This window comes from Cervus elaphus, chromosome 8 (assembly GCF_910594005.1).
Source record: "Cervus elaphus chromosome 8, mCerEla1.1, whole genome shotgun sequence".
NCBI classification, from domain to species: domain Eukaryota; kingdom Metazoa; phylum Chordata; class Mammalia; order Artiodactyla; family Cervidae; genus Cervus; species Cervus elaphus.
This window is the reverse complement of record NC_057822.1, coordinates 17,987,837-18,005,331: the sequence shown is the minus strand read 5'-3', so window position 1 is coordinate 18,005,331 and position 17,495 is coordinate 17,987,837. Positions and strand designations below refer to the sequence as shown.

The 17,495-nt window shown below is 45.2% G+C and overlaps 1 protein-coding gene across 1 annotated transcript in view; it reads right to left on the bottom strand.

Moving 5' to 3' along the window:
- DNER (delta/notch like EGF repeat containing) overlaps positions 1–17,495 on the bottom strand; it is a 378,088-nt gene that overhangs the window by 73,006 nt on the left and 287,587 nt on the right. The window contains exon 8 of the mRNA XM_043909786.1: positions 15,928–16,152. Coding sequence (XP_043765721.1) covers positions 15,928–16,152 — 225 coding nt within the window. The remainder of the gene's footprint in view (positions 1–15,927; positions 16,153–17,495) is intronic.

Here is a 17,495-nt window from a genome sequence, read left to right as displayed (position 1 = left end):
GTGAGAAGCACCCATCAAGAGAGGCTACCTAAGCTCAAAGGTGACCCATCTGTCACATCGCTATGCCACTGTGACTGTACTTTCCATTTGAGTCAAAGGAAGAGTGGTTTGTGTGTTTTTTTTTTTTTTGAATGAAGGAAGGAAATAGGGAATGAATGAGTTTTTATTACACTGCAGATTTCTGACTTTCTTTTGCATGTTTAAAAAAATATTTGCATGCACACCATTGACAACAGTAATGGATACATCATGCATGTTGTAGCTTCTGTATCTCCTACTGGTGCTAGAAACCAAGTGAGACATAAACACTGGTTGTTAAAAGGCGTTGTAAACAGTAACGCTCCACAATAGTGTTAGCCGTTGCTGCCGTTAGCTCAAAGTTATAAGAAGGAACAATGGTTTCTCATCGCTAAATTAGTCCTGAGATCCTAGCATTTATAAACTGGAATACTACTGTTCTACACTCACCCATTCAACTATATTTTATAGCTAGCAAAGTCTTTTAATTTTAAAAAATCTTTATCTACCACTTGTAATCCTTTGGAATCCAGATTGGGTGTTCTGAACCTGGGTATGTTACTACACTGCCTCTCCTTCAGAAATACATAAATATTTGAAACCATTACTGTAAAAAGAGGGTTTCCTTGGTGGCTCAGATGGTAAAGAATCTGTCTGCCAATGCAGGAAATGTGGGTTCAATCCCTGGGTCAGGAATATCCCCTGGAGAAAGGAATGGCAACCCACTCCAGTATTCTTGCCTGGAAAATTCCATGGAGAGAGGAGCCTGGTGGGCTACAGGCCACAGGGTTGAAAACAGTCAGACATGACTGAGCAACTAACACTTTCACATTCACTACAGAAAGACTAAAGAGACAAAAACAGTCTAAGACAGTAATTTTTAAAAATCCTTTGAGATTACTTGCACCTCTGTTTTGTTTGAAGCAAACACAAATTTTGTGATATTTTTTCTATTAGAAAATTTGATATTTTCAAACATATAAAAGCAGTGCAAGAGCAGTTTCTTTAATTAGGTGCACCGAGCAGGTATCATGTCAAATGAACTCATAAGTCTCAGTCACAGGTAACTCTCAGCATCAACCGTGATGCTGCTGAATCTACAGTGAAACAAAAGCAGAACAGGTTCATCTTCTGAGGAGAGGCTCAGTTTCCTTGGAAGTCAAAATTGTGTTTCTCTGTGTTGGTCATTCACTGGACCAAAATCAAGGCTACTTATCAAGCATAGCTTTGAGGTGTCCTCTTAGAGCATCATCTCATGAGTCTAGAAGCTTGTTCTTGCAATTGCATCCAGCATAAGTGAGTACCCACATTCACACATACTGGGTTGGCCAAAAAGTTCATTCAATTTTATTCTGTAAGATGTTAACTTACAAGGCACAGCTGGGTTGCTGCAAGTCTAGCCTCTTGGTCAAGAACTTCATGTCAGGCAAATTTAGGCTAAATCTGGGGCTCTATCACTTCTACCTCCTGTTGTTTAAACACTCAATATCTCAGTTTACTCATCCTCAAATTTAAAAATAGGAATACTGGACTTCCCTGGCAGTCTACTGTTAAGACTCCACACTTTTGCAGCAGGGGGCCTGGGTGCAATCACTAGTCAGGGAACTAAGATGCCACAAGCCACAGGAACTAAGATGCCCCCCCAAAAAGGAATACTATAATACTATAACCAAGAGTGAAATAAGAGAATATTTAAGTGTTCAGCAGAGTCTCAAGGCAGTAAATTCTCAGAGATAGAAGCTCCTCTGGGCAAAGCCAGTATCGAGAAAATACATCATCTGGGTCAGCAGAGCTGAATCAATGTCCCGACAAACACCAACTTAATGTGCTCATCTGAGGTAACTATTCAGACAACTATCACTTAAAAATCTGGTTAAAAGTTTCATTTTCTTAGCCAGTTATTTACCCCGAGTGAGCCAGGATCACAGCTTGACCCCATTTCCTGTTTACTCTGAGATGACAGAGGCTGCTGGTGCCAATCTAAGTCTCATCCTTCACTAGGGCAGAGGAACGGCAACCACTTGGGGCCCACTTCATAAGGACTGTGGGGATTCAAGAAGCCATTGAGTTTAAATAGCTTTGCCCAGCCCCTGGCACTTAAATCTTTATCACCGCAGCCACCAAGAGCCAAAGCAGCAAGCAATCCCTTAATTCCACACAAAGCTGGAGCTAACCCGTCATTCACAGATGCCCACCAAGGCCACAAAAATTGATCCCATCTCTAGGCTGACTCCTTGGGAGAAAAACTATGAAAAACCTAGACAGCATATTAAAAAGCAGAGACATTACTTTGCAGACAAAGATCTATTTAGTCAAAGCTACGGTTTTTCCAGTAGTCATGTATGGATGTGAGAGCTGGACTATAAAGAAAGCTGAGCGCTGAAGAATTGATGCTTTTGAACTGTGGTGTTGGAGAAGACTCTTGAGAGTCTCTTGGGCTGCAAGGAGATCAAACCAGTCAGTCCTGAAGGAAATCAACCCTGAATATTCATTGCTAGGACTGGTGTTGAAGCTGAAGCTCCAATCCTTTGGCCACCTGATACAAAGAGCCGACTCACTGGAAAAGACCCTGATGCTGGGAAAGATTGAAGGCAGGAGAAGGGGGCAACAGAGGATGAGATGGTTGGATGACATCACCAACTCAATGGACATAAGTTTGAGTAAGCTCTGGGAAATAGTGAAAGACAGGGAAGTCTGGCGTGCTGCAGTCCATGGGATCACAAAGAGTCGGACACAACTGAGCGACTCAACAACAACTAGTCTGATTCCAACCTTGAACCTCCTAGGAAAAGAAGCAGGGCATAGATTGAACACTTTCCTCAGTCGTCTTCCCCAGGACACAGAATATCCAACACTGGCACTACTTGCTCCATCATCTGCATTATCTCACTGGAGCTCCTTTCTGTTTAACCCCATTTTAAAGAAGAGAGAAGGAAGACTAACAGGCCAATGGTACAGCTGTTCAGTGATAAAGCTGGAACTGAAATTCTGTTCTACTCAATTCTAAGCCCAGAGTCCTTTCCATCACACCTGGTAAGAGAGGTGAGGCACGCCAAATGTCAATTCTAAATTCCAGATTCCCAGACATTCTCAGCAAGCCGACAAAACATTAGCGATAATGGATCATAACAACTTCCAATCGCAAAGCAAGAGTCAATGGCTCAGTTACAAAATAGCTTAAAATGAGTCCCCATCTGACCTCCATGGCCACGAACTTGAAGAGAATTTCCTGAAATTATGTGCTGGCAGTTCTTCAAATAAAACCATTCTCAGAAATGCACTGGTTCGTGACGCAGCTGCTATCAGCTGCCATTTCTGACTTTCATTCCAGGTAAGAAGATGTAAAATGCTTTCTGCTGGCCTCGCAGACTATGCTAACTCCTACCACCAGAAGGTAAATCTCACCCAATAGTTCAGCCAGGAAAAAATTCTGAACGACCTGAACTTGAAGGGGAGTTGTGGGAGCAGAAATCCCTCCTAATTAAAGGCCAGTTCATTAACACTTTCATACATATGGATTAGCCATTTAAAGCGAAGTTAAATAGATTGGGGAAAGATTTTTAATGTCAAGAATCTCATCAAAATTCTTTTTGCAGCACCAGCAAGTGCCCTTCATTCATTAACACTGTCCTTCCTGCGCTCGTATTAATCCCTCAGGTCATTCATCTAAAGAAGGCAAATGTCACAAAGTCTCCCTGAACACGCCCCCAAATTAGAATCAAAACGAAATGGAGATGAAGAATGGCCGTGGTGGTAACTGTGAACACCATTAGGACAGGGCCCGTCTGGCCATCTTGGCAAATCTAACCCAGCTCCTCACCCACTGGACAGACTTCCCTCCATCATCCTCCCCTCTCATGAACTTCCAGGGCTCTGCCCTTTCCAAAGGACCCTGCCGCCTCACACCACCTCTTCCAACCTCTTCTGCTGCTGCCTCTAGCTCTCACCTCAGTGCAAGAACCCCCTAATGCTCTCACCAATCCTTCCCCTTTCTGTTTTCACTCTCGCCCCATCAATCTTGATAGTTCCCTGACTTTCTCCAGCACCCACACATCAGGAACTCCCTCCTCATCTCTCTGGTAGCAGCCTAAAGACCAGTCCCAGCCTCAAGGAACAACTCTTTACTGGCACATCCGCTTGGTTGGCCTGTCATTGCAAAAAGGCTTCTGCACATTCCCTGTTTCTCTGAGTTTCTCAAGTCACAGCCTCAGGGACGCCTTTGACTCCACGCTCACCTCTGTACCCAGCATTCAGCTGACAACCAAACTTGGATGACTCCACTCCTCAAACAGATTTCAGGTCGTCCTTCCATTCTCACCTCCGTACAAGCAAGACCTCACTTCCACTCACCTGAGCCTTCTGACTGGTCTCCTCGCCTCATTATCTTTTCTTTACTATAATATCTAACTCCATCAGAATAATCTTTATGAAAGCCACACAGTCTTTCCAGTCACCCCCTAACTCTACCACAATCATCTTGGTAAAACAAAGATCAGTTCACATATGCAGCTAACACAAAGTGCTTCCAAGTCTTCCTTTTCCAAACTCCTCAGCACCTAGATCTCCCCAATCTGGCCCAATCATCATTTCCAGCCTTACTTATTGCCCATCGCTGCATCCAAAGGATCTTATCCCACAGCCAACTGGATCTCCTGTTCTCTGAACTTCTCCTGCTCCACCCCATCTTTTGTTCCATAGAGATGTTCCCCATCTTCCTCACCCAAACAATACTTCAATGTCCAATTCACTGGAAATTCTGATTGAACTATCACTAATATGAAAATTCAATCCACTGGAACCCTCAGTATTTTGAGAAGCTTAATCAGTTAAGTCCTGCCAATGCTGTCACACCAAAGGCCACCGGGGACAAGATTATAATTGAGACAGTTGGGTTTCTTACTCCTCACAGTGAGGGAGCATGCACACAGTGGGAAATCTTGGGGTGTCTCAGTCAGAGGGTGCTGTGCTGTGTTGGTCACTCAGTCGTGTCCGACTCTTTGGGACCCCATGGATCCACCAGGCTCCTCTGTCCATGGGGATTCTCCAGGCAAGGATACTGAAGTGGGTTGCCATGCCTTCATCCAGGAGATCTTCCCCACCCAGGGATCGAACCCAGGTCTCCTGCATTACAGGTGGATTCTTTGCCATCTGAACCACTAGGAAAAGCCCATGAATACTGGAGTGGGTAGCCTATTACTTCTCCAGGAGATCTTCCTGATCCAGGAATCGAACCAGGGTCTCCTGCATTGCAGGTGGATTCTTTACCAGCTGAGCTACCAGAGGGTGTTAGATGAGGCTTATTATAGGATTCACTCTGCATGCTGTTGGAAAACAGGAGCAATTCTATGATTATGTCAATAAATCTTGTCTATGGGTGGGAGCAGATGCAAGCAAGGCTAAAGTCATAGCTCGTGAAGAAGCAGCTGGCCCTCATTTTATCTGCAATAAAAAGGGGATGTTTCATATTTTGTGGGTTGTATCCTGACCTTGTTTTTCTCTGTACTTAGACAAAGTTATGAAATGGTCTTGTTTGTCTCATTTTAAGTCAGACATGACTTGGCGACTACACAACAATAACGAGTGATCACATCTAAGGACTGTGTTCTGGGTATTTATGTCCTTATGTCCAACAGGAGACACCACGGCCCGGCTGTGAGCACCACGCCAGCTCCTAACAACTCCAAGATCTGCTTGTAAGTGTCCAACAAGTTTCCAGATGTCAGGCGCTGCTCCTTTCTCAATTCTTAGTGTTATCATGACATCAATGTAGAGACTGAGACATTTTCTGAGGTAGAGGACAGATTAAGAAAACAAGACAAGCTGCAGTTAGGTAGACAAGATCCTACCCGGGAGCCCAATGGTGAGAACAGTTATCTTATTTCACAATATAACAGAAGGAGGGTCTGATAACAGGGTTAGGATGCGGGGAAAAGGACAACATATTCTGTAAAAGCAACAACTCTCAAGAATAACGTGATATCCAAACCAGGCCCCTCCTACAGCATGTTAAACTCAAGAAATGTCTTCATCCTAGTCAGTCTGATAAGGTTTTCTGGTTAATAAAAGATGAAAGTTGTGCACTGTACATATCCAATAATCTTAATGCAATTGGCCATTCATTATCAAGCTAAATGTGTTCATATCATTGTATGTGTACATTTTCCTTTATGGCTATTAAAGTCCTGACCATTAAGTCTTATCTTAGATTCTGTTTCCAGCAGACACTATCAGAGTGCTGATACTGCCAAATCAGAGTTTAATAGAACAAAGTGATGCCAATTGTGTCCTTCAGGCCCATCCAGACCAGAATTGCAGCTCAATGTTAGGCGTATGAGAAAAATAGAAAAAAAAAGTATCTGAAATTCTTACAACTTACTTTAAAACGATTTCATTTGGGGGACTTCCCTGATTGTACAGTGGATGAGAATTAGCCTGCCAATGCCGGCAACAAGGGTTCAATCCCTGGCCTGGGAAGATTCCACATGCCACAGAGCAACTAAACCTGCATACTGCAACTACTGAAGCTCATGTGCCTAGAGCCTGTGCTCTGCAACAAGAGAAGTCTGTGCACCACAACAAAAAGTAGTCCCCACTCACTGCAACTAGAGAAAGCCCAGGTGTAACAACTAAGACCAGCGCAAACAAACAAAAGTTCATTTGGAAAAAGTCTGAACATCCTTTCTTTTATGGTCTAGACAGTCTGAGTGGCCAACCCTATGACAGAAGAATCAGCAGATACATGACCAGCAACTCTTTCCAAATCAAGCCTGTGACAATTAATGAGCATCTGAGATTATTCCTAAAAGATGATGCTGTGAAAGTGCTGCACTCAATATGCCAGCAAATTTGGAAAACTCAGCAGTGGCCACAGGGCTGGAAAAGATCAGTTTTCATTCCAATCCCAAAGAAAGGCAATGCCAAAGAATGCTCAAACTACCGCACAATTGCATTCATCTCACACACCAGCAAAGTAATGCTCAAAATTCTCCAAGCAAGGCTTTAACAGTACATAAACCAAGAACTTCCAGATATTCAAGCTGGATTTAGAAAAGGCAGAGGAACCAGGGACCAAATTGCAAACATTTGTTGGATCACAGAAAAAGCAAGAGAGTTCCAGAAAAACATCTACTTCTGCTTTATTGACTATGCCAAAGCCTTTGCCTGTGTGGATCACAACAAACTGTGGAAAATTCTTCAACAAATGGGAATACCAGACAACCTTACCAGGCTCCTGAGAAATCTGTATGCAAGTGAAGAAGCAGCAGTTAGAAACGGATATGGAACAATGGACTGGTTCCAAATTGGGAAAGGAGTACCTCAAGGCTGCATACTGTCACCCTGCTTATTTAACTTCTATGCAGAGTACATCATGCAAAATGCCAGACTGGGTGAAGCACAAGCTGGAATCAAGATTGCCAAGAGAAATATCGATAACCTCAGATATGCAGATGACACCACCCTTATGGCAGAAAGTGAAGAGGAACTGAAGAGCCTCTTGATGAAGGTGAAAGAGGAAGTGAAAAAGCTGGCTTAAAATTCAACATTCAAAAACTAAGATCATGGCATCCAGTCCCATCACTTCATGGCAAATAGATGGGGAAACAATGGAAACAGTGACAGACTATTTCCTTAGGCTCCAAAATCACTGCAGATGGTGACTGCAGTCATGAAATTAAAAGACTCTTGCTCTTTGGAAAAAAATCTATGACCAACCTAGACAGCATATTAAAAAGCAGAGACATTAGTCTGCAGACAAAAAGTCCGTCTAGTCAAAGCTATGGTTTTTCCAGTAGTCATGTATGGAAGTGACAGTTGGACCATAAAGAAACCTGAGCGCCGAAACATTGATGCTTTTGAACTGTGGTGTTGGAGAAGACTCCTGAGAGTTCCCTTGGACTGCTGCTGCTGCTAAGTCACTTCAGTCGTGGCCAACTCTGTGCGACCCCATAGACGGCAGCCTACCAGGCTCCCCCATCCCTGGGATTCTCCAGGCAAGAACACTGGAGTGGGTTGCCATTTCCTTTTCCATCCCTTGGACTGCAAAGAGATCAAACCAGTCAATCCTAAAGGAAATCAGTCCTGAATATTCATTGGAAGGACTGATGCTGAAGCTGAAGCTCCAATACTTTGGCCACCTGATGTGAAGAACTGACTCACTGGAAAAGACCCTGATGCTAGAAAGATTGAAGCTGAGAGAAGAAGGGGCCAACAGAGGATGAGATGGTTGGATGGCATCACCGACTCAAGTGGACATGAGTTTGGGTAGGCTCTGGGAGCTGGTGACAGGCAGGGAAGCCTGGCATTGCTGCAGTCCATGGAGTCACAAAGAGTTGGACACAACTGAGTGACTGAACTGAACTGAACTGAACTGAGGTTATTCATGGAAAAAAAAAAAAAAAAACCCTGTTATTTCTATTTCTATGTAGAAATCCTCAGGCTTCCCAGGTGGGACTAATGGTAAAGAACCTGCCTGCCAATGAGCAAGATGTAAGAGAAGCAGGTTTGATCTCCAGGTCAGGAAGATCCCCCAACCCACTCCAGCATTCTTGCCTGGAGAATCCCATGGACAGAGGGGCCTGGCGGGCTATAGTCCATAGGGTAGGAAAGAGTTGGACACAACTGAAACGACTCAGCACACATGCACACACACAGAAATCCTCCAATGCCTTATAATATAAATTTCTTAAATAGTAACTTAAGGCACCCTCTGTAATGGCAGTGTTCATTCAATTCAAGAAAGTGAGAGAGCAGCATACATGGGGCTTCTCTGGCTGCTCAGCAGTAAAAAATCTGCCTGCAACGCAGGAGTCACAGAAGATACAGGTTCCATCCCTGGATCGGGAAGATCCCCTGGAAGAGGGCATGGCAACCCACTCCAGTATTATTGCCTAGAGTATCCCATAGACAGAGGAGCCTGGCAGGCTACAGTCCATAGGATAAGCACAGAGTCGGACACAACTGAAGTGACTTAGCATACACACAGCACGCATGTTGACACATTTACACTACTATGTGTAAAACAGAGAGCTAGTGGGAAGCTGCTATATAACACAGGGAGCTCAGCTTGGTGATGACCTAGATGGATAGGATGGGAACACAAGGAGGGAGGCTCCAGAGGGAGGGGATATATGTATACATATAGCTGATTCACTACACTGGAAAGCAGAAACTAACACAACATTATAAAGCAATAATACTCCAAAAAAAAAAAACAAGGTTGGAGTAACAACTCAAGTGTATCAGGCAGGGGCCAAGACCAGTGAACTCAGGCAAAGCACCTTCCCTCTTAGCAAGGATTCCTTCCCACACTGGTCACCATCCAAATGGCATCTCCAGACCTCACCACTGCTTAGAGATCACACTAGATATCACCTGCCACTTGTAAGGGTTATGGCAGGTCCCCGGCAACTCCAGGCATGGTGGCCCTGCTCCCCACCATGGATGTCCGTTAGACTCCACGCTCTTTCTCCATCCTTGGGAGATTTCAATTTGTAATTTTCTTAGAGTACACGTGGCCTATCACTTAACACTGTCCCTGAAAGATAACTTTTCCATGATTGCTCACTGCTGACATTTTATTATTTAATACTAAAATCCCATCAGAGCTCCCTAGCCTGATAAGCTAAAAATGAGGTCTGAAAATAAAGCACCTGGCAAATCTGATTTGCAGTCATATCCAAATGGCATTTTGTCAGATGGGAGCTAATTATCAACCTGACACGATTTCAATCTGCTTCCATTTTATGAAACGGGGTCTGCGTGCTCTCTACAAAGAGGATCAGCCTTGCCGCTCTTCAGCTAGACACCCAATTTCACCTACTCTCATGAGATTCTTCTATTATGCAAACTATTGGTGAAGCAATTACATGCTCCAAAAGATTAAGACTAGAAATTTAGCATTCAGAGAATTGTCATTTTCACCTCTTAAAATGTAAATTCTTGCCAGATGTTAAGATGCCTTTTTTTACTTCACACAATGTCACCTAATGATCTGAGGAAGCAACCCCTCTAAAAGCAATTTCATCTCCTCAGTCTGATGAGAGCGTTGACTGAACTCCAAGGCTCTATCCTGGAGGACTGCCTAATGAGTGCAGGCATCCAGAAACAGGACACTTGTTTCTTCAGGCTTTTCAAGGCTCCTTAGAGGCCAGGCATTGACCTTATCAAGTGAAAAGCTCCAAGTGGACATGAATGAAGGCTGGGCAGAGAACAGCAGGTGAGAAAGGAGGAACTTCACAGTAGACACTTCACCCTTTTGACTTGAGGAAAAGTGCTGGAATCTCCATGGATAGAAAGCAACTGCATAGCTCTTACTGCTCTTGCCTGGAAACATGCTCTGTGCCTCTCATCTAACAACCTTACACACAACAGAAGATCACAGTCAATGGAAGGACATGGAACAAAGTTCCTTCTGTCTAATACAGGAACTTCCCTGGTGGTCCAGGGGCTAAGACTCTGCGCTCCCAGCGCAGGTGATACAGAGCAGGTCCTTGCCCCACCCCACCCCCCTCAGTATCCTCTGCCTGCCTTTTGTCTGTGGGAAATTTTAGTCAAAGAAAAAATTTAATCAGAGAAGTGAGAAATGGGGAAGAAAAGGAAAACAGTCAAAGGAGACTAAATAATAATAATGTAGTCATTAAGCATAGTCAAGGCTCTTAAGTGCTTTCTCAAGGGATGCAGATAATATTCTCAGCCATATCTTGTGAGCTGTCTTAAAGATACTGAAACCCTAGGTGGAGAATTTAATTACAGAACATGAGCTGCCACAATTCAGAGAATTAGCCTTAAAGAAATGGTAACAAACGGACCCTGGAACTGAAGATTAACCGCACCTAAGACAATCAAGATGACACTGGTCAGACCACTGATTACCAGTCCAAAGATGACTGTCAGAGCTGGCTGTTGTTTCTGCATGTGGTATTCCCCCACTTTGTCTATAAAAGATCTTATCCCCCTGGCTGCCAGTGGTGGGGGGTCGACCTTTGGACAGACGTCCGCCACCCACTCCCCCACCAATTGCCGACATTTGAAATAAAGCCAAATTTCCTTCCCACCAACCTGGCCTGCTTATTGACTTTTGAGCAGCAAGCAGCCGGACCCCTCACTCTTTCGATAACACAGGGGGCGCGGGCTCAATCCCTGGGAACTAGATCCCACATACTGCAACTAAGAGTTCACATGCTGCAACTAAAGATCCTGCATGCTGCACTGAAGATCAAAGATCCTGCAACTAAGACTTGAAGCAGCCAAATAAATAAGTAAATAACAACAACCACCAAAAAAAAAAAGAGTAAAAGCTAGAAGGGTGAGATCAGCAACTTGTCCCAGATCCAGTCTGAGGATCTGCAGCTGCAACTGCAGCTGAACTGATGAGCATCTAATACATTATGTGTGAAAATGGACACCAAGGCCCCGAAATGGCCTGTAAAGTCCTACAGGGATAGTCAACAAGTGGGGGGTCTCATGAGTCCTTTCTCCCACCCCCAGCTACTCCTCCCTGTGTGGACAGAGAGACACCAGGAAGCATATTTTCTACTTAGGATCACGTAAGCTTCCCACCAGGGGCTTCCCTGGTGGCTCAGATGGTAAAGCATCTGGCTGCAACGCAGGAGACCCGGGTTCAACCCCTGGGCCAGGAAGATCCCCTGGAGAAGGGAATGGCAACCTACTCCAGTACTGTTGCCTGGAAAATTCCGTGGATGGAGGAGCCTGGTGGGCTACAGTCCATAGGGTCCCAAAGAGTGGGACATGACTGAGCAACTTCGCTTTCACTTTTCACTTTCAAGCCCCTGCACAGGGCTTCCCAGCTGATGCAGTGGAGAGAATGCGCCTGCCAATGTAGGAGACACAGGAGACTCGTGTTCAATCCCTAGGTTGGGAAGATCCCCTGGAGTAGGAAATGGCAACCCACTCCAATATTCTTGCCTGAGAAAACCCATGGGCAGAGGAGCCTGGCAGACTACAGTCCATGGGGTCACAAAGAGTTTGACATGACTTTAGCACACAAGCCTCGACACACACATTGACAGATATTACTAAAAAACAGCAGGTACTTCTACATAACTACATCCCCACTTCAAGTTTTCAAAATACACCAACTAAATACGAGGGCAAGGTGAGTATGTTTGAGAACAGAAGTCAGAGGAGACCGGGAGGAGAAACAAAACTGCCTTCTGGTCCTGTGACATGGGATCTTCTCCGTGGAGCTCACGGAGGAAACAGGGACTCTCGGGAGACCCGTGCGGAGGATGCTCTGAGGTTCTGCTCTGGATCCTGGCCCGGGGAATTATCACTACCCCATGTGTCATGACATCCAGGGAACTGGGAGCAGTGGGCTCCTGAGTCGTGACATGAGAAGGATAGTTCCCCCAGCACAGGGGCAGCTTGCTTCATCTGCAAACACCCAGCAGTCCCGGGGCCCCATGTTCCAAACAGATAAGGGCATGGGGCCGCACACCTCTTCCTTCACCTTGGAGGTACCACAACACGTGCCTGCCAGGCACACAGAACACTGGCCCCCAAGGGGAAGCAGCTCCCATCTCCACACGGCTCTGATGGGGAGGACAGGTATACTCGCAGAGAAGCATCCCCCTGTGATGTGTAGACTACAGAAACTCCTTCACCACGACGCTCATGTTGCTTTGTTGTTCAGTCATCAAGTGGTGTCTGACTCTTTGCAACCCCATGGACTGTAGCCTGCCAGGCGCCTCTGTCCGTGGGATTTCTGACGCAAGAACACTGGAATGGGTTGCCATTTCCTATCATCTCAACCCAAGGATCAAACCTGGATCTCCCGCATTGCAGGTGGATGCCTTAACCACTGCATGACCGGGGTAGCCCACGAGGTTTAGGAAAAACCCAAAAATGTTATTGGAACAGTTCATTTCATGTGTCAGATCAGCTAAGCCACAGGACCCAAATGTCTGGTCAGACATTAGGCTAGATGTTCTTGTGAAGGTATTTTTTAGATAAAATGAGTATTTACAACAGTAGGCTTTGAGTAAATCATTACCCTCCCAGTAAGTGGGGGCGGGGGCGGAGGGGGGGGCTTCATCCAATCAGTTGAAGGTCTTAGGAGCAAAGACTGAGGTTTGCTGAGGCAGGGGGAATTTGAGTTCAAAACTGTAACATAGAAATCCTGCCTAAGTTGATAGCCTGCCAGCTTATACCACATTTTGAACCTGCCAGTCCTCACAACTGCATGAGTCAGCTCCTTAAAATCGAGCAATGGTTTCTTTTTCTGTCTCTCCTTCTCTCTCTTCTGTTTGTCTGGAAAATCCTACTCAGGCAGTTACCAGGCAGACTAACCACATCCATTCCCTCTACATTTTAGAGGATCGGGGCCCTTGGCAAAACATCAATCCCATGACTGTTTAGAAAACCAGAGAAGTAGAAGTCTACATGAAAGAGGCTTTTCAATACCTTTCAAAGGCTCAATTGTATTTCCCACTCAGTCCTTGGGTGATGGATGAGTAGGAGCTGTGCCCCCTGAAAACTTCCAGCCCAGGCATAAGACAGGGTAACTGGGGCACCTGGGCTGGAACCTGGACTCAGCCTCTGAGGGGGTGAATGGCCACCGACACATGACTGAATCAGGAATAAGGCATTTCACACCTTGGTGAAAACGTACTTCCACCACATCCATCCGGCAGGGAGGGCACATCAAAGGGCCAGAGATGTAAAGCACCCAGCTCAGGGCCGAGCAAGACTAAGCTCACTAAACCGTACCTTATTGTTAGACAAAAGACACTAATAAAATACACTTCATTCTACTCCCTTCCCCAAGGGGGGAGAAAAACACATTCAAGGATAATTTTTGTTTGTTTTGGTTTGGTTTTTGTCTTCTTTACTGGAGTATAATTGCTTTAAAATGTGTTAGTTTCTGCTGTACAGTGAAGAGAATCAGCTACAAGTAAGTATATATCTCCTCCCTCTTGGACCTCCCTTCCCCTATCCCACGCCTCTAGGTCATCACAGAACACCAAACAGAGCCCTCTGTGCTACACGGCAGATTCCCGCTAGCTAGCTATTTTACACATAGTAGTGTGTATATGGGACTTCCATGGTGGATCAGTGGTAAGCAACCAGTCTGCCAATGCAGGAGACACAAGCGGGTTCGATCCCAGGGTCAGGAAGATCCCCTGGAGAAGGAAACAGCAACCCACCCCAGTATTCTTGCCTAGGAAATCCCATGGACAGAGAAGTCTGGTGGTCTACAGCCAAGGGGTCGCAAAGAGTCAGACTCAACTTAACAACTAAACAAGTGTATATATCAATCCTAAGCTCTCAATTCTTCCCACTCCTCTGTCTTCCTGCTGTGTCCACATGTTCATTCTCTACATCTGAGTCTCTATTCCTGCCCTGGAAATAGGTTCATTTCTACCATTTTTCAAGATTCTACATATGCCTGCCTGCCTACTTAGTCACTCAGTTGTGTCCGACTCTTTAGCAACCCCATGGACTGTAGGCTTCTCTGTCCATGGAATTATCCAGGCAAGAATACTGGAGAGGGTTGTCATTTCCTACTCCAGGGGATCTTCCTGAACCAGGAATCAAACCCACATATCCTGTGTCTCCTGCATTGCAAGCAGATTCTTTACCCACCAGGGAAGCGTGATATAGATTCCACATATATATGTTAATAAAAACATACAAGGATAATTAATGTAGAGCTTCAAATACCAAGAAAGGGATACTGTGGGTGATTGTGGGAACTCAGAGGACGGAAAGCTGATTCAACCTCAGAAGGGGAAGCTTGCAGACGAGATGGGGTGACAGGGGAGCAGGCACTCCAGGCGGAGGGCACTGCGCAGCAGGACCAGGAGTGGAGCCAACCAGGGGACTGGTCAGCCATGTACATGGGCCAGAGAAGTGGGGCGGGGATCACTGCGCTGGGAAACATTCTGAAGAGCCAGCTCGTGCAAGGATGCAGACGTGGGGAGAATATAAATCAGAGGAAAGACAGAGCTGCCGGTGTGCGTTCTTTTCAGGAGGCTGCGCAGACGCAAACTGTAACTAGAAACTACCCTGACTTCTCAGTCTCAAAGCTTTCACAATCAACAATCAGTGATACAAATGCAGAAGACATCCGGAAAATAAACGATGGAACTTGTGAACATTTACACAGGAAGCCAGAAAAGTCCTCTAACACGAACTGTGCCCCAAGTAAGAATTTTAAATGATGATAAAATGCTGAATGGACTGCATTCTGCTTTGTGTGCACATGAAAATGAAAAACATTCCATTAACCTCAGAACCCAGTAATAAAAGATATGTAATGCAGGGAAGGCTCTGAAGTGACCTATAGTCAATTGTCCAAAATAATTAAGCTATTAACAGTCCATGGGGTCTCAAAAAAAGTCGGACATGACTTGGGGGCTAAACAACAACAAAAAGATTAAGCCTGGTTTTCATTTTCTTCATTTTGCTGACTTTACTTTCTTCTTTTTCTGTAATGACTGTGGAATGCTCATGAAAAGAGGAAAGGGTATTTTTCAAAGCCTGCCTAAGGGAAGTCTAAAAAGAAAGGGTGTTATACTTCTCAGGTGGCATAGTGGTAAAGAACCTGCCTGCCAATGCAGGGGGCTTAAAAGATGAGGGTTGGATCCCTGGGTTGGGGAGATCCCTTGGAAGAGGTCAGGGCAACCCATTCCAGTATTCTTGCCTGGAGAATCCCATGGACAGAGGAGCCTGGTGGGCTACAGTCCATATGGTTGCAAAGAGTTGGACACAACTGAAGTGACTGAACACACACACACACACACACATACACACATGTGGGGTCCACTTGGATGGACAAGCAAACCCCTGCAGTGGGCTGACCTGTGCTCAGATGCGAAAGAAAAGTTACAAGGCTTTGAGATTGGGGAACGGAAGGAGAGGGCTTCCCAGCCGGGCCACGGTACCCACCTGGGTCACAGAGGCACTTGTAGCTGGTGCCCACGCTGCGGCACGTGCCGTGGGCGCAGGGGCTGAGCGCACAGAAGTCCACGAGCTGCCCGCATGCCGGGCCCGTGAAGCCCGCGCTGCAGCTGCAGCCGAAGTGCAGCCCATCGGCGTAGCAGGTCCCGTTGTTCTGGCAGGGCGCCGAGGCGCACGGGTCCACCTTCTCCTCGCAGGTGGAGCCCAGGTAGCCTGCGGAAAGATACAGAATGGCGGAGGGGTGAAAAGAGTCATCACATTCCGCTTAATCACCGAGAAACTCGGGCTGCCATTCGGAACTCTGCTTCCTTGTCAATTGAGGAATACCGCACAGCCCAACCAGGCGGGTTTCCTTCGCTTTGGTAACCAAGGTACTTCCATTTTGGTGGAAATATAAAATGTATGATTGCTTAGCTGTACGGAGACACAGGGAGATAGATATATTGGGTTGGCTGAAGAGTTCACTCAATGGGCAAACACCGTATGGGGAGCCCGAACGAACTTTTTGGCCAACCCGATATGTCTATCTATGTATATACAAAGTAGAAACATGACAAAAATAAATTAATGGTGATTGCTTTCAGGAAGCAGGGATTGGGATCAGATTTCATTTCTTATTTAATGCACATTGCTGGAGGAAGATATTCCTTACTTTAATAAATGAAGAATAAGCCTGAATATAAAACCTTAAATCCATATAAAACAGGAAATGTGAAAAATATCATTCTCCCACCTTTATTCCTTTGTTCCTCACTCCTTTCTCTAGAATCACCCACTGTTAGTAGTTTCTTAAATATGTAATTTTTAACAAGTTGGGCATTGCAATGGAAAAACAAACTGGGTGTATCCACACAATGGAACACTATTATGCAACAAAGAGGAAATAAGTTTTCTGACGGGTGTGCCAACATCATTGTTGTTTAGTTGCTAAGTCCTGTTGGACTCTGCGACCCCACGGACTGTAGCCCACCAGGCTCCTCTGACCATGGGATTTCCTAGGCAAGAATTCTGGAGGGGGTTGCCGTTTCCTTCTCCAGAGGATCTTCCCGATCCAGGGATCGAACCTGCATCTCCTGCATTGACAGGCAGATTCTCTATCCCTGCGCCACCTGGGAAGCCCTGTGCCAACGTGGATGAACCTAAAGGACATATGCTAAGTGAAAGAAGCTAAATACAAAAGACCATATGTTGTATAATCTCATTTATAAGGAATGTCCAGAAAAAATAAATCTACAGGTAAAATAGATCTCTATATAAAGTAGATGAGTAGTTGCCTGGGGCTGGGGCGGGAAGAGGGGTGACAGAAGACGGGCATGAGGGAGTCTATTGAGGTTGATGTAAATGTTCTAATGTTGAACTGCAAGTTTTGGTGATGGCTGCACAACTCTATATTTACTAAAAAGCACTGAATTGTACTCTTAAAATGAATGAAATTTATGACACGTAAATTGTACCTCAATTAAGCTTTAACTTTTTTTCATTTTAAATGTATTTCTTGTGCAGATGATTTTTATTTTGTATGTTTCAGTATTTCTCAATTTAAAAAATTACATATC